The 27,142-nt window shown below is 36.9% G+C and overlaps 1 protein-coding gene across 3 annotated transcripts in view; it reads left to right on the forward strand.

The window, feature by feature from the left end:
* Fras1 (Fraser extracellular matrix complex subunit 1) overlaps window positions 1-27,142 on the forward strand; it is a 425,584-nt gene that overhangs the window by 141,369 nt on the left and 257,073 nt on the right. For all 3 annotated transcript variants that reach the window (XM_078021445.1, XM_078021446.1, XM_078021447.1), the window contains exon 3: window positions 20,408-20,515. In XM_078021445.1, coding sequence (XP_077877571.1) covers window positions 20,408-20,515 — 108 coding nt within the window. The remainder of the gene's footprint in view (window positions 1-20,407; window positions 20,516-27,142) is intronic.

Consider the following 27,142-nt stretch of genomic DNA (forward strand, 5'->3'; position numbering starts at 1 on the left):
CCATCCTAACCATTTTTTTTACAAAAAAAGTTTTAGTTGTTGATAGATCTTTTTTTTTAATTTAATTTTTTTTTTATTTATATGTAGTGCTGAGAATTGAACCCAGTGCTTCACCCATGCCAGGCAAGTGCTCTACCACTGAGTCCCAGCCTCGGTCCCTTAACCATTTTTTTAACAGTACAATTCAATTATGATAATTATATTCACATTGTTGTACATCCAATTCAGTGCTTTTTATCTCACTAAATGGAAACTCTATACCCATCCAGCAAATCCTTCTTCCACCAACCATTGAAAACCACCACTCTATTTTCAGCTCTATGAATTTGACTACTGGAGGTATCTCACAAAGTGGAATCACACTATTCGTTCTTTTGTGACTGATTTATTTTACTCAGCTCAATATCCTCTAGGTTTGTCATGTTAATACCCTGTGTCAGGATTTCCTTCCTTTTTAAGGGTGAATGATAATCCATTGTATGCATAGAACACAGTTTGCCTATTCACTCGTCTATCAGTGAGCACTGGGAGTTGCTTCCATCTTTTGGCTATTGTGAATAATGGTACTAATGAACATGGGTATACATAATTTCTTTTTTTAGGTGAAGCCTTTTTCTGGTCTGAAATTTGGTACTTCCTCTTACTTTTCACATACACCACTGGTTGAGTACTCTCCTAGCCTGAAGTTACTGCAGGGCCTGTAATACCAAGCCATCATTTCTTTCAAATCTAGGACTTTATCTGACCTGATGTGTAGCTTGCCACTGATGTGCCCTCTACTTTACATGGTGCCTAAGACACAGTGTACTCAGTAGATATTTATTCATTAAGTGAAGAATAAATGAACAAACAAGTACAGTAAAATTAAATAGAAGGAAAAGAAGTTGTTCTTTTCCATGAAATGATTGGAACTCCAGACCTCTCTAGATATGTTCTCTAATATTTCTCTTTGAAATATTTGGTCCATATTTCAATGTAAATGAACTCAATATTGATTAAAATAGTTTTTTTGTATTTATAATTTTCAACATGCACAAACCCAATCCATACCTCTTTTCCTGCATTTCTTCTCATGGTTTGAACATAGTAGGGGCTCAGTATGTATTCACTGTAAATTAGTAATCAGTGAATGAATGCATGCATAAGGGAATGATTTCATGAATAAGCCAACTAAGAATGTATTATTTGGTGAGTGGTATATTTCTTGGACCTACATTATTTTGGCCCTGCTCTTTAACCTTTACTGTGAGAGGAGAGAGGCATGGGAGGACAGGGCAATGGGCCACCATTTATTCTCTCATCCTACAATGTCTGCAGTTATGGGCACCCTGGGTTCATTAGTAAACCAGACAGGCCTAATTTCTTCTCTCGGGACCTTGTCTTCCAGGGAGTGAATCAAACATAAATGGAATGGATTTCAGTAGTTTTTAGAGCCATGAAGAAAAACAGGAAGCCGTGATTGAGAATAATAGAGGCCTGCATTGTGTAGGGGAATCAGGGAGGACATGGATGAAGACATAAAATCTCAGGAATGAGAGAAGCTGAGTAAGGAGGAGGGGAAAAACTGTCAGAAAAAGGAAAAACCCAGCTCCAGAGGAAAGCATTTCAGGGATCTGGTGGAAGGCCAAAATGTTGAGGCCATAGGGCAAAAAGTGCAGAGGGGAGGCTGGAGCAGTCAGGTCATGGTAGGCCATAGTAAGGAATTTGAATTTTTAGTGAAGAAGAGTGAGAAATCCATTGACATATTTTAACATGTTATATTAAGGTTCTCCAGAGAAACAAAACCAAGAAATTACATATATGGCACCTGAGGGTTGTGGAGGGATTGAAAATTCATCTGAAGACAATAGATCGCCTTCTTCATCTCCCATGTTCAGTCTGTTTGTGCCTGCATTTATTTTGTTGCTCTAAAGGCAATTCCTCAACATCTGCAGAATCTATTGCTGCTTTCTTCCTGCCATTTTTATGAGTGATTTAAGCTGAAATTGTGTCAGATGTTCAGCACTAGTTTGATGGACAAGAACTATTGCAAGCTCCTATCTGCTCTCACTCATGAACTTCAAAGGTCTTTCTTACACTGCCCCCTACCAGACAAAAAATTCCATATTTTGCTGAGTGAAATTTGATAATTCTGTTCATCCTGGACACCTCCCTTTAACTCCTAAGAAGCTTTATTTTGGAGAACATATACACAGAGGGGAACAATTACAGAAAGATCTGTGTTTAAAATGTAGTACAATATTCTTCCCTAGGCCTCCCTTTTTGTTCATGGAGGGTGGTGAGAGTTGAGTATATCTGGAAACATGCCTACATGTTCTCTGATTTATTTGGCCTATTTTAAACTGGAGAAGAATGAGAAGACTATATTTTTTCTGAGTGTCATGTAGTTTATTTTGTGAGTATTCCAGCAACAGGCCAGAGGTGGACAGTTACCAGAGTGACATCAAGAAGAATGTGTGAGAACTGATGGCCAAATTATATTCTTTCCCTTATGATACCTGGTTGAAACTGGGTTCTGATCTAGCTCTTGGATCTTATCTGAGGGCATATCTTCTTAGAGTTACTTTGTAGAATCTGTTGACCCACCATCATTTTGGCCCTGCTCTTGAAATTAAAGGGGGTTAGCCCAGAATCAATCGAACCAGTCTTCCTGGAGATTTGAAAATAAATGATGATGTAGCACCTCTCCAAACCCAGAGCCACCCACTTTCCACCTGTGTGGGAAGTACGGAAAATCAGATGGCCTTGGGGATCTCTGAATAGGTGATAGGTGTAGGTTTCTTGCCTCAAAATATTTTGAACCCTGCCTACCCTCATCTCTGTGTTATTTCCAAATACACATGTGAAATTTCATAGGAAATTATTATTAAAACTGATTCTGTATCTGTCCTTTCAATTAAAAAAAAACTTGTGAACTACAAAGAGCATATTATTTCCCATCAGGGCTCAATTTCCCTAATATGGAGTTTCAGCCCACAGAATTCAGGATCTACTTCTATGGTAATCACATGCTTTTATTGATTTTTAAATTTTCTCATACTGAAGATGATTTTGTTTTTTCATTCTATAAACAAAATGCTACTTAATGTTCTTATTATGGATGATCAATTAATATAACTATAAACTGTAGCCCTATTTATATATCTGTTATCAGGGCAAATTGTTTATTTGCTTAAGAATGAAGTTCTACCTCATTTAAGGCCATTTTTTTTGTCTATTAGTAAATGAGTTCTATTTGAATTTTCATGAGTATGCTTTACTTCACACCAAAGACCCATTATTTTAGAAAATCATTACAACATTTAAAAATAAACAAAAATATATTATCTGCTTATAAATAGTGGAAGTAGAATCACAAATAATATATTTCAGGATTGCTTTTTCATTTAGATGTAGCAAAAATTGATCATGTATAGTGTTGATATTAGCCAGTTTCTAGACAAATTTTATATATAACTAAGCAAGAGTATATTTTAAAGAAAGCTTTTTTAAAGAGCCTCCTGCCAGGTCAGATTGATTAAGCATCTAAATAACATGTTGAATTTGCAATATATTTGTGTGAGATACTTGCTTCATCCTCAAAGAACAATAACAGACTTTGTTGAGAAGGTGGCGCTTTCTTGAGTTTACTTGAGATGTCAGGATAAGTAATTGCCTTGCTGCTACAAATTTGGAACTTAACATTTTCTTGGACCTGTTTTTGCTGCCACTCCACAGATAATAAATTTCATGAAAGATCTTGCCATGGCAGAAGTTAGTTCCTTTTGTTTTCTCTGCAGAAAATGAGTTGCTTTTCTCTGTTGATAGACAGGTATCTAGGCACTAATACTTTCCTTTTCAGTCTAGAATCAGGTAATGACAGCCCATCATCCTCATTGACAGCAGAGATGACAATTCAGCTTGTCCCATATCTTCTAGTACAGCTCAAGGACAGGAACAGTGGCTGGAATTTTATCAGCAGTCTCAAGAGCCTGGGGGCAGGAGTTATATGGATTGGAATAGATGATTAACTCCTGGATGGTTGCTTTTATGTTATCTCCAAATCAACCAGAGCCCTTAATGCCTGCCTTCTTTTATCCCTTAATGATTCCCTTTTTCCCTCCCTCCCTCCCTCCCTCCCTCCCTCCCTCCCTTCCTCCCTCCCTTCCTTCCTTCCTTCCTTCCTTCCTTCCTTCCTTCCTTCCTTCCTTCCTTCCTTCCTTCCTTCCTTCCTTTTTGATGCAGTGGGTCAGATATTAGCAAACTCTGGCTTATGGGTCTAATCTAGTCTATGGCTGATGACTAGATTTTGCATTTTCAAATGGTTGAAAAAAAATAAGATCACTTTGTGACAACGGGAAAAACCATATGTCAGTGCCTGAGTAAAGGCTGATTGGAACACAGCCACACAGGTTTATTTACACATATATATGGCTTTTTCTCAGCAGCGTTGACAAAGTTGAGTTGACATAGTTGAGTAGTTACAACACATACCAAATGGCCCAAAGACTGGTTGAGGCAAGTCTAAGCAGTTTTATAAAAATATGTTATCTATTATGTGTATAGCTAGAATCTTGTTCTTACCTGTAGTGGTAATTTTTCTGTATTATGGAGCCAAATAGAAAAAGTTTTTTTAGCACATTTCTCATGTTCAATATAGTTGAATTGTATTAAGGGAACAATCAGAGCAATAGGATTCTAGAGTCAGTTCAGAAAGTAAATCATCTAATCCAAAGGTACAAGATTAGTGCAGGAATTGATTTTTACCTGCTCTTTCTCTAGCCATTTTATTTAGGAGCTCATATTAACTCATCACTATAGATATTTCATGAACAGTATTAACATTTTTTCTTTTTAAAAAGAAATTAGAACATTTACTATAATAATAATACACAAGTGATTATCTTTTTAAATTCAAAATATAGGAATATAGAATTTATTATAAAGATTAACCCCCTCCTTTTTTTAAGAAAATTATCTTTTAGTTGTACACAATACCTTTATTTTGTTTATTTATTTTTTTCATGTGGTGCTGAAGATCGAACCCAGGGCCTTACACGTGCGAGGCAAGCGCTCTACCGCTGAGCCACAACTCCAGCTCCCCTCTCCCTGTCCTTTTAATGCTGGGAATTGAACCCAGACCCTTGGTAAGCATATGCTTTACCACTGAGCTACACTCCCAGCCCTGCACATTTCTTTAATGGTCTCCATTAGTATTCTAAAGGTTTTATCTTCCTCTGTAAAAAATATTTGCCTATTATAAGTATGTACACAAAGCTAACTTAATGGTAAACAACTTCTGAGCTGATTAATTGATAGTTGGATTTTTTTTTGCATATGTATTAGAAACTTTAAAAAACTTTGCTTATATTCTGTATTTGTGCAGAGTGGCTAAATACAATGCCATTTACTGCATTTATAGAAGTTATCTGTTAGCTCTCTGGTAAACATTTTAGAATGCCTTGCAAAGGACCTTGATCCTCAAAATACTATCATTTTCTACAAATAGACATTGACCCTTGCCAAGCCTCATTTCATTCATTTCTTTGCATGATGTATCATCCTCTCACCTTTAGGAAGGGGTTGAACAATGTGGTTCCTGGGCATATTGCTCTCAGAGTTGGGAGACCTCATCGAGGGTTGGCAAGCCCTGCTTTGCAATTGTGCACGCCCTCTTTTCCTACATTTGACATTCAGCTTCAGGACAAGGTCACAATACCCCTTTAGTATATATTGAATGTCAATCATGGGGCCAAAAATATATAAAGGAAATAAATTATTATGTATGCTCTGCCTTTAATGGAATTGTTCCTCAAAGGTGCTGGAAATTTCAGGCTCAGGTAGAACTTTCCCAGGCCATTTACAATGTCTATGATTAACCTCCTATAAGCGCTGAAAGAGTATCGATGATCAGGGCAGAGGTGAGGAGGCTGGCACTGAGGCACTGGTTGATTCTGCTCAGCTCTGGAAGAGTTAGTTATTAAAATGATCAAGCCAGAACTTGTGAGACTCCAGTAGAATGTATTAGACAGCCCCTACCCCTTGAGGATTTAGCTAGGATTCTGACACTAGCCAGTAGCTTGTAATGATTCAGTTATTCCAAGTTACTGGGGTCCCCTCTGTCCACCATATGGTCTTGTGCTTATTTTGTGTGTGTGCGTTTAATTTCATTGAGGACACTGTGGGCTCCCCCTGGAAATTCATTGTCTATCCCTTTAACAGCTCCTGAGCACTAGTGGGACTTTGTACACAGTAACTCCTCTGTAAGTGTTGACTGCAGGGCAGGACTGGAGAGGATGAAGTTCCCAGGAGAATGTTGTCTTTTGCATGTATATGCTGTGTGATGTTAATAAGTCCCAGCTAGACCTTGCAGTAAGCAAGTTCAGGGGCAACAATTTAATTCTCTTTTCATTAGTACAATAAGCAGTAGGTGGGATGGGTGTTAAGCTTAAATGTCTCTGGTGCACCATTTAAACCATACATGCCACCTGTGGGTGTTCCACTGCCTGCCCTTTTGTTGCGGTGGGTCCCCTAATTTGTTTTTCAGTCCCTTTCATCTCATCATTGTTCTGGAAGGCACAGCTCTGCAAACCACATAGAGACCTTTCAACTTCCCCTGCATTTTGTTTTATTCAGCCAATTGACTAGTACTGTCAGCTAATTGAAGTGGAAATGTAAAAAGAAAGCTGTATTATTCGGCTGCCAAGGCCCCTCTCTTGGCAGGGAGTGGGGTGATGCTGGTAATTGTACCAGAAGTGTAATTGCTCAGGGTTTTGCCTCTGGATTTAACAATGAACCCTGGGAGGGTCTTCCTCTGAGACACTGGATACCTGCTTCTCTCCAGTGGCTTCCTGGCGAACAGTGAGGCTACAGGCAAATCCAATCAAGCATTCCTGTGTTGTTAGAGAATAACCACTATGTATTCTGCTGACTGTGGGAGTGGATTGCTTGGTCTGAGTACTTAGTCAATATGTCATTCCCATTAGAACTGGCAGTTAATTTCCTCTTGGTGCAGAATGGGGGTGGGACCCACATTCTCAGAGGCAAAGATGGTAAACTCACATGCCAGTTGTAGCCCGTGCCAAGGTATTCTTGGGAACAGTTGCTGATGCAGAACAAAAGCCCATTTTCTAAACTAGTTATGACTGAGGAAAGGTTTACATGTCTGGAAAGAGTTGAGTAGCTTAATGGAAAAATAAGCAGAGTAAAATGTTCATCATTAAAAGTTGAGCATCTCGGTGGATTTGGCCCAACAAACTTTCTTTCTTTCTTTCTTTTTTTCTTATACACTTTAATTCATGAATAAAATAACAGCAGTGAACAGTACTTTAGGATAGATTATGTTGGGCCAGCCTATGAGGAACATATAGGGCAGGTACCTTCATTTCTCTCCACAGATTATCCCTCACTCCATGGTGGACGAAACAATAATCCTTCCCACCACCTACCTGGTCAGAGCTTCAGAATCCTTCTCAACACAACATCTTGGATAATTATTCCCCAAGCAAATATATCCAATTAAGCCTGTTTTACCCTCTCTAACTTGAAAATTAGAATATTTTTTCTACTGTGAATTCAAGAAATGGAAATAAAGTAGCTAAGTAATTATTACACTACTTATGTGCCAAGTTAAAAGAGGTTGATTTTGAGCATATTTTGTTACTATATCATTATTATTTTATTGTGTCATGTGTCTTTATGAAAAGCTTCCTCAAACATTTCCAGAGGAGAGGAGAAACTGCTTTTGTTTTCCTAAACAGGAAGATCTTGAGAAAGATATTGAGAGTGAGGTGCTGAGGCAGGGCTGGTTGCCAAGGTTGATCCCTAACTCTCTCCTTCCCAGAAATCCTTGCAAGCTGCCGAAAAGGTATAAGTGGAAGCAGTAGCCAAAGTCAATTAGGTCTATTGATCAGAAAGACTCAAGCCTGTTGAGAACTGTTCTCTCTGGAACCAATGTCATTTTCCAGTTGAAAAAATATGAACTTTAAAAACAAATAGTCATGGGTTCTAATCCTGACTTCACCAGTTATATGATAACTAACCAAACACTTTCTGTAACTTTCAGTTTCTTGTTTTAATAAGTAAAAATTAATTGCTTCATAGAATTTTTGTGAGCATTTTGTGTCAAATATAAATACATACTATATACATATGCATGTAATGTGTATATGTATGTAATATGTATATTATAGCTATTTGTATAGACCTATAATATATGCATATCCTACATGTATATACACATATGCATATATATGTAACATGTATGCAGTGGTTGCTCAGTAGTATAGTACCTTACATATGTTCTAGAACTTATATAATAGCTATAAAAATATATTAAGAGCACATAGCTTATGTAGTGACATTTTAAAATGGGACTTGAGAGGTTTTGTGTTTTTTTTTTTTAAGTCAACAGTATCTCTGTGGATGTGATATTTTGAAAAGTAAGCTTTCTAACTTATTTATACATTAGGAGTGGTTGTATATTGATGAATGTGGTTGTGGAATTCACACAAAAGAAGAAATCCAGTGCATGATGAACTCCTTTATAAATTCCGTGCAGGGGTGTACTTTGATAATTCCTCTGAGAAACAGTTCATACAGAGATTTGTCCGGAGTGGACAGAAATGTCTGAAGACAGCTTGCTGAGAGGAAAGTGATTTATCTTTTATTTTCCAAGGAAGTGATTTATTTGTTGTACCCAGGCTGGTACCGGTAGAGCCTGGTCTAGAATCCAGTGTGTCTTTCTCTATGCTATGTTCTTTCTCAAGTTATTTTCTTTTGCTTTGTTCTTTGTTTCAAAAGTCCTGCCTCTCCAACCATGTTTCACATTTAAGAGCCAATGTAAGGGACTGGGTTGTAGTCTTTCCTATCTGGATTGGATTGTATTTGTCTGTTTCTTCCACTTTGCTTAACACAATGGTTGGTTCTTAGTAATTACTGGTGCCTTGAATTTCTAACATCCTATTTTGAATGAAGCAGATGTGTAAATATATTCAAATATAGATATGTGTGCATTGGGATTTTTCTTTGCAAAATTCAGTTCACACTATATAATCATGGCTCTGAATTTTATTGGATTCACTGCTTTGTTTGTAGTCCAGTCTGACAGTATTTATCTTTTAATGTTTCATTCATTATAGTTACTGGTATTTTTAGGTTTATATCTTCTATCTTACATTTTGTTTTCTATTTGTCATTCTGGTTCTTTGGTCTTTTCTTTTAATTTGTAAGTTTTTATTTATTCAATTATTTATTGAATAATTGAATTTGTTTTATTCAGTTATTTTTATGTGGTGCTGGGAATCAAACCCAGTGTCTTACACATGTTAGGCAAGTGCTGTACCACTGAGCCACAACCCCAGCCCTCTTTCTCTCCTTGTATTCTTTGGATTAATACATTTCCCCCCACAATATCAGTTACCAATAAGTTACTCTGTTAGTTATACACATTTTTATTATTCCTCTAGTGATTATCATACATATTACATCATGCATTAATAATTTTAATTATAATCTAGTGTTAGTACCTTATGATTCCAATTTTATTCACTCCTCTTATATCTTGTGTCTTATTGTTGATATGTCATTTATATTTACATATTTTTTATGTATACAAATAATACATAAATCCCACAAGGTGGTGTTCTTTTTGTTTTGTATGGTTATTATTCATTTAGATCTATGCAGATATTTACCTTCTGATTACTCTGAATTCCTTCCTAATTCCTGTGTTCCTACCTAGAGTAATTTTCTTTTTGCCTGAAGAACTTCCTTTAGTATTTAGTCTGAGTCTGCAGGTGATAAAGTCAAGCTTTATTAAAAAAAACTTTATTTCACTTTTATTTTTTGAAGGATATTTTTGCTGGGTATAGAATTCTATGTTGGTGATTGTATTTTGCTTATTACTTTAAAGATTTATCTTCTAACTTCTATCACTCTTTTTTGGTGAAGAAGTTGTCAGTTTTACTGTTCTTTTTTGAAGATAATTCCATATTTCTCTATGACTTTAAGATTTTTCTTTTTGCTTTTATATTGATGCTGATGTAGTTAAATTGTTATTTTCTTTAACATTTATTCTGTTTGATAGTTACAGAACTTTTTAAATCTATGGCTTGACATTTTTCTTTGGTTTTAGAAAAGTATTGCCCATATTTCTTCAAGATATTTCATTCTTCCCATATTCTGCATCTTGTCTTCAGAACTAAATTACCCTGTATGTTAAACCTTATAACATGTTCCATGTGTCTAAACAATCCTCTTTTCTGAATTTTCTATCCTTTCATTCTTTGTGTTTCAGTTAGGATATTTTTCTATTGATCTATATTCTTGCTTACCATTATTCTCTTTAGCTGTAGGCAGTCTTCCATTAAACAAGTTTAATATTATTTAATTGGATTTTTATGTTTTATAAATTCTGTTTAATTATATTTATAAATTTTAATTATGTTTATGTTAATTATATTTACAAATTTTCTGAAGAAATTTCCTAGTTATTGAAATATTTAAAATATATGCATCTGATATTTATAATATACATATTGTTTTTTTATTATCTTCATAAAGTTCTAAACCAGATATAATACAGTCTTTCCTTAAGTTACATAGTAGCTAAATTTTGGGTAATTCAATGTGTGATCATGGTGTATTTAAACAGTATATAATAATCAGATAATTATAGGTAGATATTTTTACTACATGAACATTTGGTGGGACTTTTAAAAGTCATGTGGAAGGGGGATAATTTTTATTTGTGCAAGAATGCACACAACATGACATCTAGAATTTATGATCCTAGTTCATTGAATACTAGTAGCACCCCAAATCTTCTATATTTAAAGCAAATGTTCCAATGTCTCTTTGATTAGCATTGTCCCTGTTCTGGAGTCCTCACATTAAATAGTGAGAATCAGCTACTGGAAAGGAAGCCTTTGATGTCTGCCAGTCCTGAAAATAGACTTAGTATGTCAGTTTTTGTCTGGTCAAGAAGTGCAAGTATCAGTACAAATCCAAACCATTTGCTTTCACTGGATGGTCTGTTTAACTAGGACTACTGCCAAGGGGCTGGCTTGAGGAAAAGTTAGGGATTAAAGACACACCAAAAGAGCTTCAGATGATATGACACAGTTGTGGCATGCTGGAACATAATAGTATCAGCTTGACATTTAATCAGAAATAGAGGGGCTCTTTTAGAATAAAGGTCTTAACTGAGATGTAAGTCTAGAAGGCAAGCTCTCAAATATTATAGATTGAAAATGGCTATTGCAGCTGCAAGATTTTTAAAGGGCAGCATATTGAATGAAGTGCTGTTGTTTGTGCATTAATTTTTTTAGCAATTACATCATAAAACAGCTAGAAATTCTTTAAGTTTGGGAATATTCCTCCTGCCATCCATTTATTATTTCATTCAAAAACATGTGTCTGCTATGTTTTAGTCCCTATGGGAATACATAGCTACGTGAATATAAAGAAATTGTCCTTACTCTTTAAATACAGACAAGTAGAAAACTAATTATAAAAGAAATGATAATGATCTGGTAGAGAATACAAGAAAATAAGTAATTTTAATATGGGCGATAATGGTATAGCTATAATTTAACTTTATGTGCAAACATTTTGAATGTTTAATTTCCCCCCCCTACATTTGCTTTAGGAATATATGAAATGAAATATTTGGGAGCTGAATTGATAGAAGAAAAAAGTAATTACAAGCTTAGCTACAGTAGAATCTCCCTAGTATCTGGATTACTTAAAGTGGAAATATGTGACTGAATTAATCAGTAATGAAAAATTTTCTGTGGTTATTGTCACCAGGAATTTATGAGAGTTGTCATTTGGGATGCTCTTAAGTCAGACTCTCACTATAACAGGATTGTGTCAGAACAAATGGAAAGCTGGGTGTTAAGTAATAATAGAAGAGCTATAATTAAGCTTGTATTGCAAATGTTTCAGAATTTGGAATGGGGAGTACATCATTTGGATGTTTATTTTATTCTATTTTTTAAAGATATCTTAATTATTTTTGGCATGCTGTATTGCTCTAGGAATACAGTTTCCACATAACTTGATAGTAGAATATTGTGTAAACATGTAAGCCCTAGGAAAGTGAACTACCCCGTGTCTTGGATACTGGAGATTCCAGGGGAGACTTTCTACAGGTCTAAACACTAACTCTTTCCCCCGTTATAAAAAATACAACAGGTGAAGCTTGTGACGTGACTAAATTCATAGGTAGCATCGACTGTGTGCATTTCATGGGAGGGTCTCTGGACCAAGAATATTAGTGTAGTTCATTCTTACTGTCACTTGATTAGGTCCTCTCTTATACTTAATTTACATACTAGGAAATGGAGACTCAGAAAAATTAATAGAATTGTTCAGCATTCTAAAGCTAGGAAGTAGTTGAATTGGTATTGAACCCAAGGTTGCCCTCTCTACCATGTCAGCACTGCTATTTGAACGAGTGCTATGTAACCTTGTGTTCCTAGACCAGGCTGTGGCTACAAAGGTAATAATGTATGAAAACAAACTTGAGAATCAAATGGGTACACCAGTTCAAATACAGGTACCAAGGCTCATGAGCTTTGGTACTATTGCTCGACCGCTCTGAACCTTAGTTTCTTCATCTATAAAATGGAAATCATGATGAAAATCTGTGTAAAGAGGTTTTAAAAAGAAAAATAAAATAATGTGAAACTGCCAAACAATCTAGAACCCAGAAGGTGCCCTCTTCTTCCTTGTTTGTTTTCTATGTAAAACAAAACTGGGAGGAGTACATGTGTCTTTCTGGAATTGGGAGGAGCCTTGAGAACATGAAGCAGAGGAATATTGACTTGGTTGAGGAGGCAGAGCACGCCTTCTTGAGGAAGTTGTATTTAAACTGAGACCTGGGGGCTCTGTGGAAGCTAGATTAAGAGGGGTAGGAGTATTTGGTAGGTAGGTCACTTAAACCTCACATAGTCTTCATTTGTAAACGGAAGCAGCACTGCCCTAGGTGTTTCTCCATTTTAATCAGTTAAAGTCAGAAAGTAGAACCAAGAGTGATTTAAAATGATAAAGTAGCTATACATTATGGTACATGATTATTGATATTATATAACAGCAAAACAGGAAAAAAAAAAAAGAAAGAATGGGTTTGAATCCCAGATGTCTCAATTACCAGCTGAGCTCTACGCAGTTCACTCAACCTTCCATGTTTTATTCCCTCAGTAATAAAATCAGGGTCATGATACCTTGTCTACAGGATGCTGTGAGGAGTAGTAGGATCACGAATGTGTGGAGAATCTGGGACACACTAGCGCTTGGAAGTAACTTGTTCCCTTTTCCTCCCTCTCCCTGCCTCCACTTGTGGTATCACGCTATTGTAAGACATCTGTACAAAAACGTGATGCTAACTTGCTGTTCAGGGTCTTTTGAACAAAGGCACTTTCAGTTATATATAGCAGCTATCTTTTCATCTGTGATGCTTGCTGTTGTTTCTGTATCCAAGCTGAGATTCGTACAGTGGATGCCTTTAGGTTTATCATTTTTAAGACAGGTGAAGGAGATCGGGTACAAGCTAATCATCCCAGGATGCTGAAATGGTCCTTGATATGTAAAACAAGAAGTTCCATAAGTGGGTATTATATGGAGCAAATCTGTGAAATAGGTCTCAGAAAGTGGTTTGTCATTTTCTCTTTTGTCGCATTAACTTATACTTACTCTTCCTGAGAGGAGATAATTTACTGTAAATACAAGATCCCGTATCTTTTCCTGACAATATATGCCCTATCTTCCTTCTTATTTGGGACTGAATGAGGAGCTTTCCATGAACTTTAAAATGAGACCAAATGAAAAAGGTATTGTTTATCTAAGTTGTCTGAAGAAGGGCACTTGGGAAAAGCACTGAGCTCTAAAATAACCTTATGAAAGTTATTGATTCGTTTCTTTATGGTTCCTTGACAAACAAGGACCATTATTTCTGTGCCTGAACTGAAGCTGGGTCAAAGAACCCTTTTTTATGGATTATCTTTCCTGAAAACCAGACTTGTCAGGAAAATGAACCTCCAGAAATGAAGACATGGGCCCCAGTTGAATATTGTATTTCTTTCATTGCTTTGAAGGACAAGTAGGGAGTACAGTTAATTTTTGAAATTTGACTGAGTTTGGGGATAGCTCAGGAAGTTTAGATAAATCACCTACTGTTATATATTTGGTAAATGGTTTTATTTATCCTCTCTCCCCAAGCTAGTTTAACACCAAAGCCCAGTTTTGTCTGGGTCTATGTTTGTCGGAGTTAAAAAAAACAAAACAAAACAAAACAAAAAAACAACCTTTTTTTTTGTTTCGTTTTCCTACCTTATATTTTTAAAATGACTTTAAAATATCACATAAGTTAAATATGAAATAAAAATAGAAAATACAGATAAGGATAAAGGACAAAACAAAAAATCACCTACCACCCACCAGTAATGACCACTCTTTGCTTCCTGGGTGTTATGATTTGATATCAGGTGTTCCCCCAACTCCTTTGTCAATGCAGGAACATCAGAGGTAAAATGCAAGTGGGGTATGGCTGGAGGGCATGGGTCACTGGGGTCATCCCTGGAAGAGTTTATCATCTCTGGGCCCCTTCCCTACTCTATTTCCTGGCCACTGTGAATGGAGCAGCTTCCCTCCATCACATCCTTCTTCCATGAAGTTCTGCTTCACTTTGAGCCCAGAGCCAAGGAGTGTACCAATCATGGATGGAACCCTTGCATTCATGAACCAAAATAAACTTTTCCTCCTTTAAGTTGTTCTTGTAGGTATATTAATCACACCATGTGAAAAGTTAACCGACACCCTGGTTATGTGAAATCACATAATTTCACACTTTGTTTCTATGCATTTAAATATATTTTTATTCCAAAAAAAGCATTATAATCCACATACTATTTTGTAACTTAAAAGCACAGTTTTGGGGAACATTATTCCTTCTTTCTCATTTTTGCTCTAAAAAGCCAAGGGCATTTAAAAATGAGATGCATTAATCAATAATTAAAGTATGGTTATTATAACATTTAGATGAAAGAAAATTTATGTTGACAGTTGATATTCTGCTATTTAGAGTATTATAAATAATTTCCCCCAGAAATTTGAGTCCTGATGAAGGGTATATTCATTGTTCATTTTTAGCACTAATCAAATGTTCAATAAATATTTGACAAGTAAATAAGTTTCTTTTTAAAGTACCCTTCTACTTTAAAGTATTTGGGTTTGGAATAATGATGTTATCTGAAAATTTTATTCATATTTTATTAAAAATATTAAAACTGTTTAAATAGACCATATTTTCATTGCTTTTTAGTTTTGTCATAATCTAATCCTTTCATCTATATTCTAGTGAAAGACTCTCTTAAGAATATACTTTTGCAGAGTGTGTTAAACTGAAAGAGAAGATTATAAAGTGATAGAATTGCAGTAGTAACATGAAAATCTGTAAAACTTACTTTACAGTGTTATTTCTTTGGATTTTATGGCTTTATCCAAAGTTTTAGCTATTGAGGAACTCCCACGTCCCTACTTTCATAAAGCAATTTTATGGCCTCATAGAAATTGATTTGTAAAGTTTTAAAACTAAAAAGTATATGACCATCTATCCAGGCTTGGGAAAGCATTTATTTTACTTAAGATTAACCATAAATTATTTAACTCTCTGAGGATATATTAATTAAGGGCATGAAATTAAGAAATTTTTTCTTTGGGTTCAATGCTTAGATGAACAAAAGTTTTCTTTAAATATAGTTAGACCCCAGGAATGTCATAACATCCAACATTATAGGGATTTTGTGGTGATATCAGTTAAACACTGTTTCCTCAAGCTCTCACAAGCCTAACTAGAATATATGAATTTATACAGGTAGATGTTTTTTTCATGAGGGTAAACAAGTACCTGAGTTGTTTATTAATTAGTTCAGACAACATTTAGGAACTGGGTTAAGTTCAGGGGATCTACAAAGAGGAGTAAAATGAAATCTCCTTTCTTGAAGACTCCTCATCTTCTGGGAAGACAGATATGGAAACAGATCAAGAAGGCTTCCCAGATCCAGAAAAACTGAAACATTGAATTGACATGAAGAAAGATTATGGTTTTGTGAATGAAAGTGGGAACCTTACTCTCTGTTCTCAGAAGGTCCTATTTAGAATTCAGTAAGCTAAGTGCAATAATTGAAGGCTGCTAAATGTGTAATGGGCTTTTAGAAATTTGGAGGTCATTGGGAACATGATTGAGTGTAGAGAAGAACTTGAAGTCTGGTGTTTTGAATGTTCATCTGGAGAGAATGAAGTTGGTTGGCCCACACTAAAATGAAGAAAGCTCATATGACCCAGTGTGGCTATTCATGGTCTAAGTTAAAGAAAGCTGTGGACTCATACTGACTGCTTTGTGAAACAGAGACCTTTCTAATTACCTAATTGTCTTTAAACTCAGTCTACAGATTTAATCCTACAGATCCCTCCCATGGCAATGTTCTGGATTCTTCGAGTGCAAGAATCCCAATTAAGAAATAATCTTATTCCCCTAAGTTTTACTTGTATAGAGTGAGAACATGGGAAAATCAAGATATGAACGGGACTGTATTCACTTTAAGAAAAGGAAATGTTTAGAAGATATTTGTTGAATGCCTATAACATAATAGAAAGCCTTTGGAGCAAAACCAGATTACATTTAATGATCTCTTAGTAAGTCCCAGACAATGTTCATAAATCTTTAAATACAGCATCTCACGTGATGCTTCTAAGAAAAATATGGAGTAAGTACCTTTAGCATCTACCTTGCTTTAGTATCCCAGTTTCCCAGATGAGAAACCTGGGACACAGGCACTTTAACCACAGATGCACAGTTAGTAAATGATGACATTAGGACTTGAACCCAGGCAGTTTGGCCCCAGAGCCTGTGTACTGAGATCTTCTAAGGACTTTTTGAACTTGGGGAAATTTTTCCATCTCTCACATCCTGTTTCCTCATCTGTAAATTGCATTGGAGACCTTTACATAGGGCTGTCCTGCAGGTAAGAGGTTTGCATGGTACTAGCACATAGCTGTGTTCCCTGGTCTTCCAGGACGATGACAGAGTTTGAGAAAGCCTTCTTCCTCTTGTACAATAATTGCTCTTCCTGCTGCAAGACTGGTCAACATAAACTAAATTATCAATAAATGGTAGTAATTGGCTTTGTGAAATTGTCTTTTTTATTTAATCTGTATCCTAAAACTGGAACTATTTTCTTGAAATCATCAGGAAACATATATTGCATTGTGCTTAGAAGTGAACTTCATTTTTCCTCACTTTCATGTCAGTGTTCTTTGGGTTAAGACCATCCTGTAGTTGTCACATTATTGTCAAGTTTGAAGAATGTGCTATAATGATAAGGAGAAATTCAGAAGTAATCCAAGGCAAGTTCTGGTATTCATTTGCTTTGACTTAGAATTTGTGAGTCGGCCACTGGGAATGTCATCTTACCTCAGATACATATTATGTGTCTAAAATAACTTTGGAAAATTACCTGTATTTGAAGCACATTCTCTGAGTGATTATGAGCGTAGCGTTTCTTGACCTGAGAAGTGACTCTGTGTAGAGTCTCATGCATATCCGTGTAAATCTATACAAGTGTCGGTACATTAGTCATGGTTATGCAGATAAATAGAACCGATAGGAGGTGGGGGTATTTAAGGAATTTGTTCATTGGTTCATGCACTGGCAAGTTCAAAATCTACAAAACAGATGAGCAAGCTGGAAATGCAGGCAAAATTTCCATGTTGTAGCTCTCTTTTCTTTTCTTTTTTGGTATCAGGGATTGAACCCAGGATGCTTAAGCACTTATCCACATCCCCAGCCCCCATTTTTATATTTTATTTAGCGATAGGGTCTCACTAAGTTGTTTAAGGCTTTGCTAAGTTGCTGAGGCTGGTTTTGAACATGCAATCCTCCTGCCTAAACTTCCTGAGCCATATTATAGATGTAAGGTTGAATTCCCTTTTCTCTAGAAAGCCTCAGGTTTTTCAATTAAAGACATTAACTAATTGTATGAGACTCATCATGTTATGGAAAGTAAACTCCTTTATTTAAAAGTCAACTGATGGTACATGTCAATCTCATCCACAAAATACAGATGTTCCTCAATTCTCAATGGGTTATATCCTCATTGATTGTAAGAAAATATTAGTAAAAAATGCATTTCATGCAACTAACGTACCTATTACCTGTACATAATAGCAACACAGGATGCTGTAGAGTATTTGTTGTTTACCCTGGAGATCTTGTGGCTGATTGGGAGCTGTGGTTTGCTCTGCTGTTTAGCATCTCAAGAGAGTATCACACTGCATATTGCTAGCCTGGGAAAAGATTCAAACCCCAAATTCAAAGTATGGTTTTTATTAAATGTATATTTTTTGTACCATCCTAAAGTCAAAAAGTCAAAAGTTGGGGACCACCTGTTTCTTCACTGAAACATCTAGACTAATGTCCAACCAAACAAATGGGCTCCATAGCCTAGCTGTGTTGGCACATAACATTAACCATCACATTCGTTTTCTGCCATTGCATGTAAAAGTGTCTGTTGTGTCCACCCATTTCCCAGCCCATTCCCAGCTCAAGTCAAATGCTTGTGTTCTGATGATGCTCTCAGGAGCTTAGAAACTTTCTTTCTCTCCCTGGAGTATTGAGTAGCACTTGGATTTTGGTTTATTGAGGGACAAAAAAGGATGAGAAAGTTTTAAAGGGGGAATAAACCTTCACTAAGCAACTTATGAACTATTAACTTCTCTTTTTAAGGATCTGCAGTGTAGCAGGCCAAGTTCATGCTTCAAAGGATTTACAGTCTGCTCTGGCAAGGCTAACAGGCATTTAAATGAGTGCAATAAAGTGTGACAGTGTGTGCAGGACAAAGTGGGGTTGCAGGGGAGTGTCAAAGAGCTGCATGGAATAGGGGTAAGAATGATTCAACTCTGAGGTTGGCATGTAAAGAGAGTGTGGGTTTGCAAACTCCTCCAGGAGAAGTCAGGGAGGAGTAAGGATCCCAGCAGGAGAGTGAGATGGGAGACCAGGTGAGAGGAGGCAGGGCTGTCCAGTAACTTGACCTGGTTGTTGTGAATGGATGAAAGCCTCAGGACTGTGAGGTTCAGCAAGCCCAGAAAGTGAGGTGAAGGCCTGATTGTAGGGTCTGTGTTTTATCCCATCTGAAGCAAAGATGAGCCTTAGAGTAGTTTTAAACCAGAGATTAGTACAGACAGCATTCTCAGGGTTAGTGTTTAAAATTTAGTCGAATAGTTTGGTGATTTTCAACTCATGTAGAATAGGAATAGGAATGTCTGGGAAAATGGATTTCAGTACATCCTCTAGTGTCTTTTTGCTTAAATTCAAAGTCATCATAGCAACATTTCAATGGATAGAAAAGGTCTCTGTGGAATCTCTGAGAGAGTTGGGCTAAAAGTTACTTTAAAATAGTAGGATTAAAATAAGGATTCAACATGATAGAGGGTGAGAAATAGGAAAGAAATTCCTGAGACCTTTATTAGAGCCTGGGTTCTCTTTTCTGTTCACTATTTTTCTTCCCAATTTGTGGGGTAATGACATTTTTGTTTATTTAACGTTCATGATCCAAAATAATGTGTGAGATCTTCACAGACGATCCCATACTTGGACTTCATTAAGATCCCAATTAAGATCCCAAAACAGCTACTCAGTGCATATGTGTTTGGTGAAAGTATCTTGAAAAACACTTACATAATCTGTCTCTGATGAGCATTGAAGTATGCAGTAAGCAGAGTGAGGTCTGAGGTGCTTATATGATCTGGTGGCAAATACTGCTTTTTGAATACTGATTAGAGCTAGACAAAATGTCAGTTTCCACAGGACGTGGTGGTACATGCCTGTAATCCTAGTGATTTGGGAGGCTGAGGCAGAAGGATCGTGAGTTCAAAGCCAGCTTCAGCAAAAGTGAGGTGCTAAGCAACTCAGTGAGACCCAGTCTCTAAATTAAAAAAAAAAAAATAGGGCTGGGCATGTGGCTCAGTGGTCCCCTGAGTTCAATCCCTGGAACCTTAAAAAAAAAGTCATTTTCCTTTAACCTTCTCAGATAATTTGTGCTAGTTAACAGCAAAAAGAAACTTCAAGTCAGGGAGCAGCATGTCCTCAGAGATTTGTGGCTAATCGATACTTTCTACTCTAGGTATTGACATCTGTGTGCTGAATGCCCTTGTCTTTGGCTATGTAGGTTGACTATTGTGAAATGGATCATACTGCTTTTATTGCCATTCAGGGTTAATCAGTGCCCAGAGAGTACTGTGTGTGGCGTGCCTGTGACACTCCTCTGCCTTTTAATTGTTCAGGATGTGGGGCTTTTGATGGTGTTGCCTTTGTGTGCCCAGACCTTGACTGATCAGTTTTTAACTCAGAGCTTATGCTTCTTTGCAGGATGCCACAGTTTGGAAGCCTGATTCATGCCAGAACTGCCGTTGCCATGGCAACATCATTATCTGCAAACCTGTTGTTTGCAGAAACCCTCAGTGTGCCTTTGAGAAGGTAAGATATCCTAATGGTACCCTAAATATATTGGATTAGTCTGTGAAGGGTCAGGTTTTTGCATCTTATTGATCATCTGTTTTCAACATTCAGCTCAATCTCTAATTGAGAGCTTTAGGAAATGCATGAGAGAATTTTAACATATCACATGTAAGAATATATTAATTTTCATTTATTGAGGACAAGGTGCTCAGTTAAAGGTTTACCAGTTGTTATCCCAGTTAGTATTATGGAGAGTTGGTGCCTTTACCCCCACATTACAGATAAGAAAGGCGAAGCCTGGAGATTTTAAGCAATTAAACAAGATGGTATAATTAGTAAACTGCTGCCCAGAGATTTTTCCCTGATTTTGACACAAGCCAAAGATGTTGACACTAATCTCAACAACTCATCGCACCATTGCATGAGTCAAACATCAAAATTGACTTCTCAAATACTATTTTCTAAAAACTCCACTTGTGTCTGCCCCTGATGGTATCACTGTGTTGCCAGCAGGTTCCTGAAGAAGCAAGAGAGTCCTTGATACAAGATTGTCCTCAAATTTGAACAAGCATATGCGTGATATGTCCTCCTTTATCCTCTGTTAAAACTTTTCAGTTTTTTTCTGACTATAAATGTTTTCTTAGAATAATTTATTTTCTAGCTTTTGACTCTTTTTAAAGTCAGTATATTTTTTTAAAAAGGTGTAAGTTTGAAATTCGAATGTTTGAAGCTCCCTAGAGAAGACCGATTATTTTCTTAAGCAAGCATTCTGTCAATTTCACAAGCACAGTTTATTTTTCTGGTTTCCGCCCCCCCCCCAGTAATTAATCTTGAGACCTTCTACATCTAAAGCTAATAATAAGGTTCTGTTTTTCCCTAATATTGGAATGAAGGTGTGCCTTTAGACTATTTCTCATTTTCTGTGTGGGTGGATTTCTGAGAATCAGGGAGTACACAAATGTTAATATTTTGCTGCATATTATGAATCCTTCTATTGTATGGAGTCACTACTCCTAAGAAATCACCAATTGGTTGATGGCAGAGTCTGTGTGGTGATGTAGGGGCCATGCTGTGATATCACAGAAGAAGCCCTAAATTAGTTATTAGAAGACATATTGGTGAAACTAAAGTGTTTTATACCAGGAGTCAGCAGAATAAATGTGGCCTGATGCTTATATTTTTATGACCTATAAACTAAGAATATTTTCTTTATTTTTAAATAGTTGAAAATAGCCATGACCAATAACTTATGGAAGTTATATGAACTCAGTATTTAGAATCAAAAACTAAAAACTTATTGAGACACAGGCATACTCATTTGTTTATGCATTATCTTTGGCTGCTTTTATACTTCAGTCACAAGCGTTGTGATATAGACCTAATTGTGAATCCCAAAGGCTAAAATATTTACTGAAAAAGTTTCTGGTCCGTGTACTCTACTGAGCTCACAATTTCATCTTTTTTAGTTTGTTCTCTTTCTAATTCTTCTCATTTCAGTAAATCCATTCTCCAGGTACACAGGTCAGAAATCTTACACCATCTTTGACTCCTTACTTTCTTCCCATCCTACATCCAGGACATTTGCAGATCTCCCAGCTCTTCCTTCATACAATAGTACATTGCAAATGTGAGTTCTCTGCTCTCACTCTGGTTTCACCTGTTACCATCTTTCCCTTGGATTCTCATAGTAGCCTCTCATCTGGTCTCACTGCTCCTGTGCTTGCTTTCTTCATTGTAATGTTGGTATAGCAGCCAGGATGATCCTATTAAAACTGACATCAGATTGTGTTGCTTCTGTCCTTAAACCCTCCAGTGACTTCCAACGGCTTCTCTTCTCAATTGGAGTAACTCCTCACGGTGTCTTTTAAGGTATTACTGCACCATTCTAATCAATCTTCCCCTAGCATCTTCTGCTCATTTTGCTTCAGCCATCAAGCCTCTTTGCTGGTCGCTGGATACAAGTACACACAAATACACATGCCACATATCTTAGAACAATTTTGTGGGAACAGTAAAGCAAGAGGCCCTATGGCAAAAGTGTTTATCTGTCTATCTGTCTATCTATCTATCTATCTATCTATCTATCTATCTATCTATCTTAATCTTTTAGTTTAAGTTTTGCTGGAATGATCTTCTGTTTAAAATTGCCACCCTTTACCACCTACCTCACATTTTGTATCCACCTTCCATGTTTTTCTTCGTAGTACTAACTACTGCCTGGTGTACTATGTGTTTTTGCTGATATCTCTTGTTTACTGCCTCTTTTATTCACTATATATCTTCAACACCAGCAATCATACTTGATATGTGGTGGGTATGCAATAAATATTTTTTATTGAATGAATGAGGGATGAGACTAGAAATTGGTAAATTCACAGTTATACAGAAGTTTGTAGGCTGCACTATGGAGCTTAGAATTCTTTTCATGGTGATGGAATGCTAATGAAGATTTTAGGCATAATTGCAGAATGGCCAGGTTTTCTTTTGGAAGGATACCACTGGTGTTTCAAAGATAAGCATAATATTAGAAACAAGGATTTCAATTTAGAGGCTATGAGAATAATACAGATGAAAGGATGAGTATTGTTTGCAAGAATCAGGGGAAAAGGTAAACTCATACATTGCTGGTGGGATTGCAAATTGGTGTGATGACTCTAGAAAGCAGTATGGAGATTTTTCAGAAAACTTAGAATGGAACCATCATTTGACCCAGTTATCCCACTTCTTGGCATATACCCAAAGGACTTAAAATCAGCATACTGTAGTGACACAGATACATCAACATTTATAGTAGTTCATTTCACAAAAGCCAAGCTATGGAATCAACCTAGGTGCCCTTCAACGGAAGAATGGATAAAGAAAATGTGGCATATATACACAATGGAATATTCCTCAAACATAAAGAAGAATGAGATTATGGTATTTGTTGGTAAATTGATAGAACTGGAGATTATTATGCTAAGTAAAATAAGCCCATCTCAAAAAAACCAAAGGCCAAATATTCTCTCTGATATGTGGATGCTAACATATAATCAGGGGTTGGGGAAGGAAGAATAGAAGTTCATTGGATTAGACAAAGGGGAGTGAAGGGAAGGGAAGGGAAGGGAAGGAGGATGGGACTAGGAAAGACAGTAGAATGAATTGAATTCAACTTTCCTATGTTCACATATGACTACACGACCAGTGTAACTCCACATCATATACAACCTCAAGAATGGGAGGTTATACTCCATGAATGTATAGTATGTCAAAAATATACTCTACTGTCATGTATATCTAAAAAGAACAAATAAAAAAAATTTTAAAAGAAAGGATGGATATCTGAATTAGAGCATGGTAGTGTAGGGATCAAGAGGAAAGGTTAGGTTCTATACATACCTAGGGGATACATCAGTAGAACTGATTGAAGGTAGGAAGATGAGGGAAAGAAGGAGAAATGTCTTCCATGTTTATGGCTTGATGAGCCACCAGCTGATCCCTCTATATCTTAACTATGTATCTGTGTATCTATCTATCTGTCAGTATATGTATGTCTTAGTAGTCCAACTGGGAAACGTGATGATTTCAGTTTGAGGCAAGTTGAGTTTCAAGTGTCCAGGGAGAAGCCAGTCAGCAGGATATATGAGAACAAACCTCAGAGGGAAGACAGAGCTGAAGTAATAATGTGGGTGTCTGGGGCCTTTAGAATTAATGAACTTATCCAAAGAGATTGTGTGAGAAAAGGATACAAGGCCAAGGATGGAGTTTGGGCCAGAGGATCAGGAGAAAGAGAACTTAAAGTTTAAGAAGACAGGGTGAGAGAGGCAAGAGCTAAGGAATGGTCAAAGAGGAAAGCAAGATATGGTTGCAGGGGAGTAGAGGCTTTTCAGGAGGACTTTGTGTTAACTACAGTTGAGGGACTAAGTGAGAGAAGAATTCAATGTGATCCACTGCATTTGGCAACATGTGGGTTAATGTGAATGGAGTGGAGGGAGCGGGAGTCATGGTGCTAAGTTTTGAGGACTGAATGGAAAATGAGGAAAGGAAGGTTAACTCAAGGCTACTCTTTCAAAGCTTGACTGAGTGGAGAAGGGGGATGTTTGGCAGACAACAGCATGTCTGTGAAGTTTTTTGAACTCCTCTCCCAAAGCCATCTACCCTCCTGTGTACTGCCATGGTGTTTTGTGCTTACCCTTCTTACACTTCTTGGCTAGAATGCATATGCCCCTTTGTCTGCTCTTCCTCCAGACTGTAAGCTCCTTGAGAGCAGCAATCTTGTTTCCTTCACTATTGCAGATGAGCACAGAAGCCTTCTGCCTAGCATTTGTAGAATAATCCCTTGGATGGGGGTGGGATTTTACGTTGTTTTGTTTTTTAGTTTTTTTTTTTAATATTTGCATGAGAGAAACAAGATCACCTTAGGAGAAAGGGGGAATGATCCAGAATGGAGAGAGAAGGTGAAGACATGAAGGTTGGGAGGGAGGAGAATGAAAGAGAAAAAATGAATTAGAGTAGTTTGTAGCGAATTCTAGAGTATGGAATGGGATAGGGGTGGGAAAGCAACCTCATTCTCTAGGAATGGAAAGAAAAACCCATGGATAAATACAGATACAGGTAAATCTGAGGGCGAGAAAAGGAAGAGGATACTGATGCAGTTCATACCTAGTGAGGTTTCTTTGTGAAGATTTTGATTCTTGTGGGAGTTATGAGAGTAGTGAAAGTTAGAGGTCAGTGAGGGGAGAAAGGGACTGATCAAGGTCAGATAAAGGGTGGTGTTATGGGAGCAGGAGGCCATGAACTTGTGGGTACCAAGCTGCAGAGTGGAATGCTTTTCTCAGAAATGCACACCAGTCAAGTATAAAAGAGGATAAGACAAAATGTGGGATAGATACGGGACTGGGATTTTGCCATTCTCATGAAGAGACAGAGTAGAGATATGGGAAGTGGTGGGTGTTGAGACTGACATCAGTAGGAGAACAATGCCAACTGGGGGCTGAATGGCTACCAGGAAAAGAGGTGCTCAAGAGTCTCTGAGGGAAATAAGGTTAGTGGGAGTGAGGATGAATGGGAGCTAAATACTAGGAGGCACAGGTTCAGAGAGATGAAGGCTTCTGGTCTACAGAAGTGTAGAGTGCAGATAGGTTCCAAGTTTAACTATGGCTATGGGCTTTTTTAAGACAAATGGAGTGAGGATTGCTTGAATTGAGGTGGTCAATAAGGTACAAAGAAAGAATGTGGGATTGATAATTTTCATGGACACTGAAACTGTCAGAATGATGCTCAGATATAAGGTAGAGAAGAAACTGAGAACTAGGTGCCACATAATACACACACACACACACAAACTCACACTCACACACAATATATATATATATACACACACACATATATACATATAACATATTTGTGCATGCTTATATATGTTTAGTACAGTAGTGCCTTCTTACCTGTTGTTTTGCATTGTCAACCGTGGTCTGAAAATATTATCTGGAAAATTCCAGAAATGAATACTTCATTGGTTTTAAATCATATGACATTCTGAGTAGTGTCATGAAATATTACACAGTTCTCCTCCATCCTGCCCAGGACTTGAATCATCCTTTGTTCAGTGTATCCACAGTGTATATGCTGTCTGCCCATTAGTTGCTTAGTAGCTATCTCAGTTATCAGATCCACTGTGTTGATATGGCAGTGCTGTGTTCTAGTAACCTTTACTTCACTTCATAATTGCCCCAAAGCTCAAGAATTGTGATGTTGGAAAGAAAAACATTAAGTACTGAAATTCACATACTGAAAATATCTATAGTACAATAAGATATTTTGAAAGAGACATCACATTTATATAACTTTTATTACAGCATTTTAAAATAATTATTCTCTTTTATGATTAGCTATTATTTTTAATCTCTTACTGAGCCTAATTCACAAATTAAATTTTATCATATGTATGTATGTATGTAAGAAAGACATAGAATATATAGGGTCCAATACTATATGTAGTTTCAGGCATCTACTGGGAGCTTTGAAATGTATCCTACAGGGGAAGGAGACTACTGTACCTAGCTCTTATGAGCACTCAATAAATGTTAGCTAAAATTATGAAATTATCCCTTATTGTTAGTTGTGCTTCTAGAACCTAATCAAGTCCTCTTGCTCAGTTCCCTTGCCAGTTGTCCTTGATGTCTCTTGCCCATGCAGTCACTTTCACTGCTCTTCAGAGCAAAGCCCAGAGGAAGAGTGGGCCTGTGTGATTTGTGCAGTCCACAGCTCACCAAGCTGCGTAGGGTTACATGGTCAGGTGCCAAGAATTCCTTGCTTCCCATTTTCCAGGCACACACTTGCAACATTTTGTGATCCTCTTTCACCTCATCTCTGTCATGCCCCACCGGAAGTTCAACAGGTGGACCCTTGCTGGGAACCTCCCTTTCTTCTTGCCCACTGCCACTCACACATCAAGAATACTATATTTTTGAAATGAGTTTTTTGAGAACCATATCTGAAAATTAGTTGTTATATAATGAAAGAAAACTAATTTGGAGGCATAAGACATTCTTTGAAGTTTTCCATTCTCTCTGCCTTTCTCCCTTGCTCCTTGCTGCCAAGTTAGAATATAAACAACTGGATTATCTCATTTCCTATCTGTATGAAATTCTTAGGAGAAATTAT

Source organism: Ictidomys tridecemlineatus, chromosome 9 (genome assembly GCF_052094955.1).
Source record: "Ictidomys tridecemlineatus isolate mIctTri1 chromosome 9, mIctTri1.hap1, whole genome shotgun sequence".
Taxonomy (NCBI): domain Eukaryota; kingdom Metazoa; phylum Chordata; class Mammalia; order Rodentia; family Sciuridae; genus Ictidomys; species Ictidomys tridecemlineatus.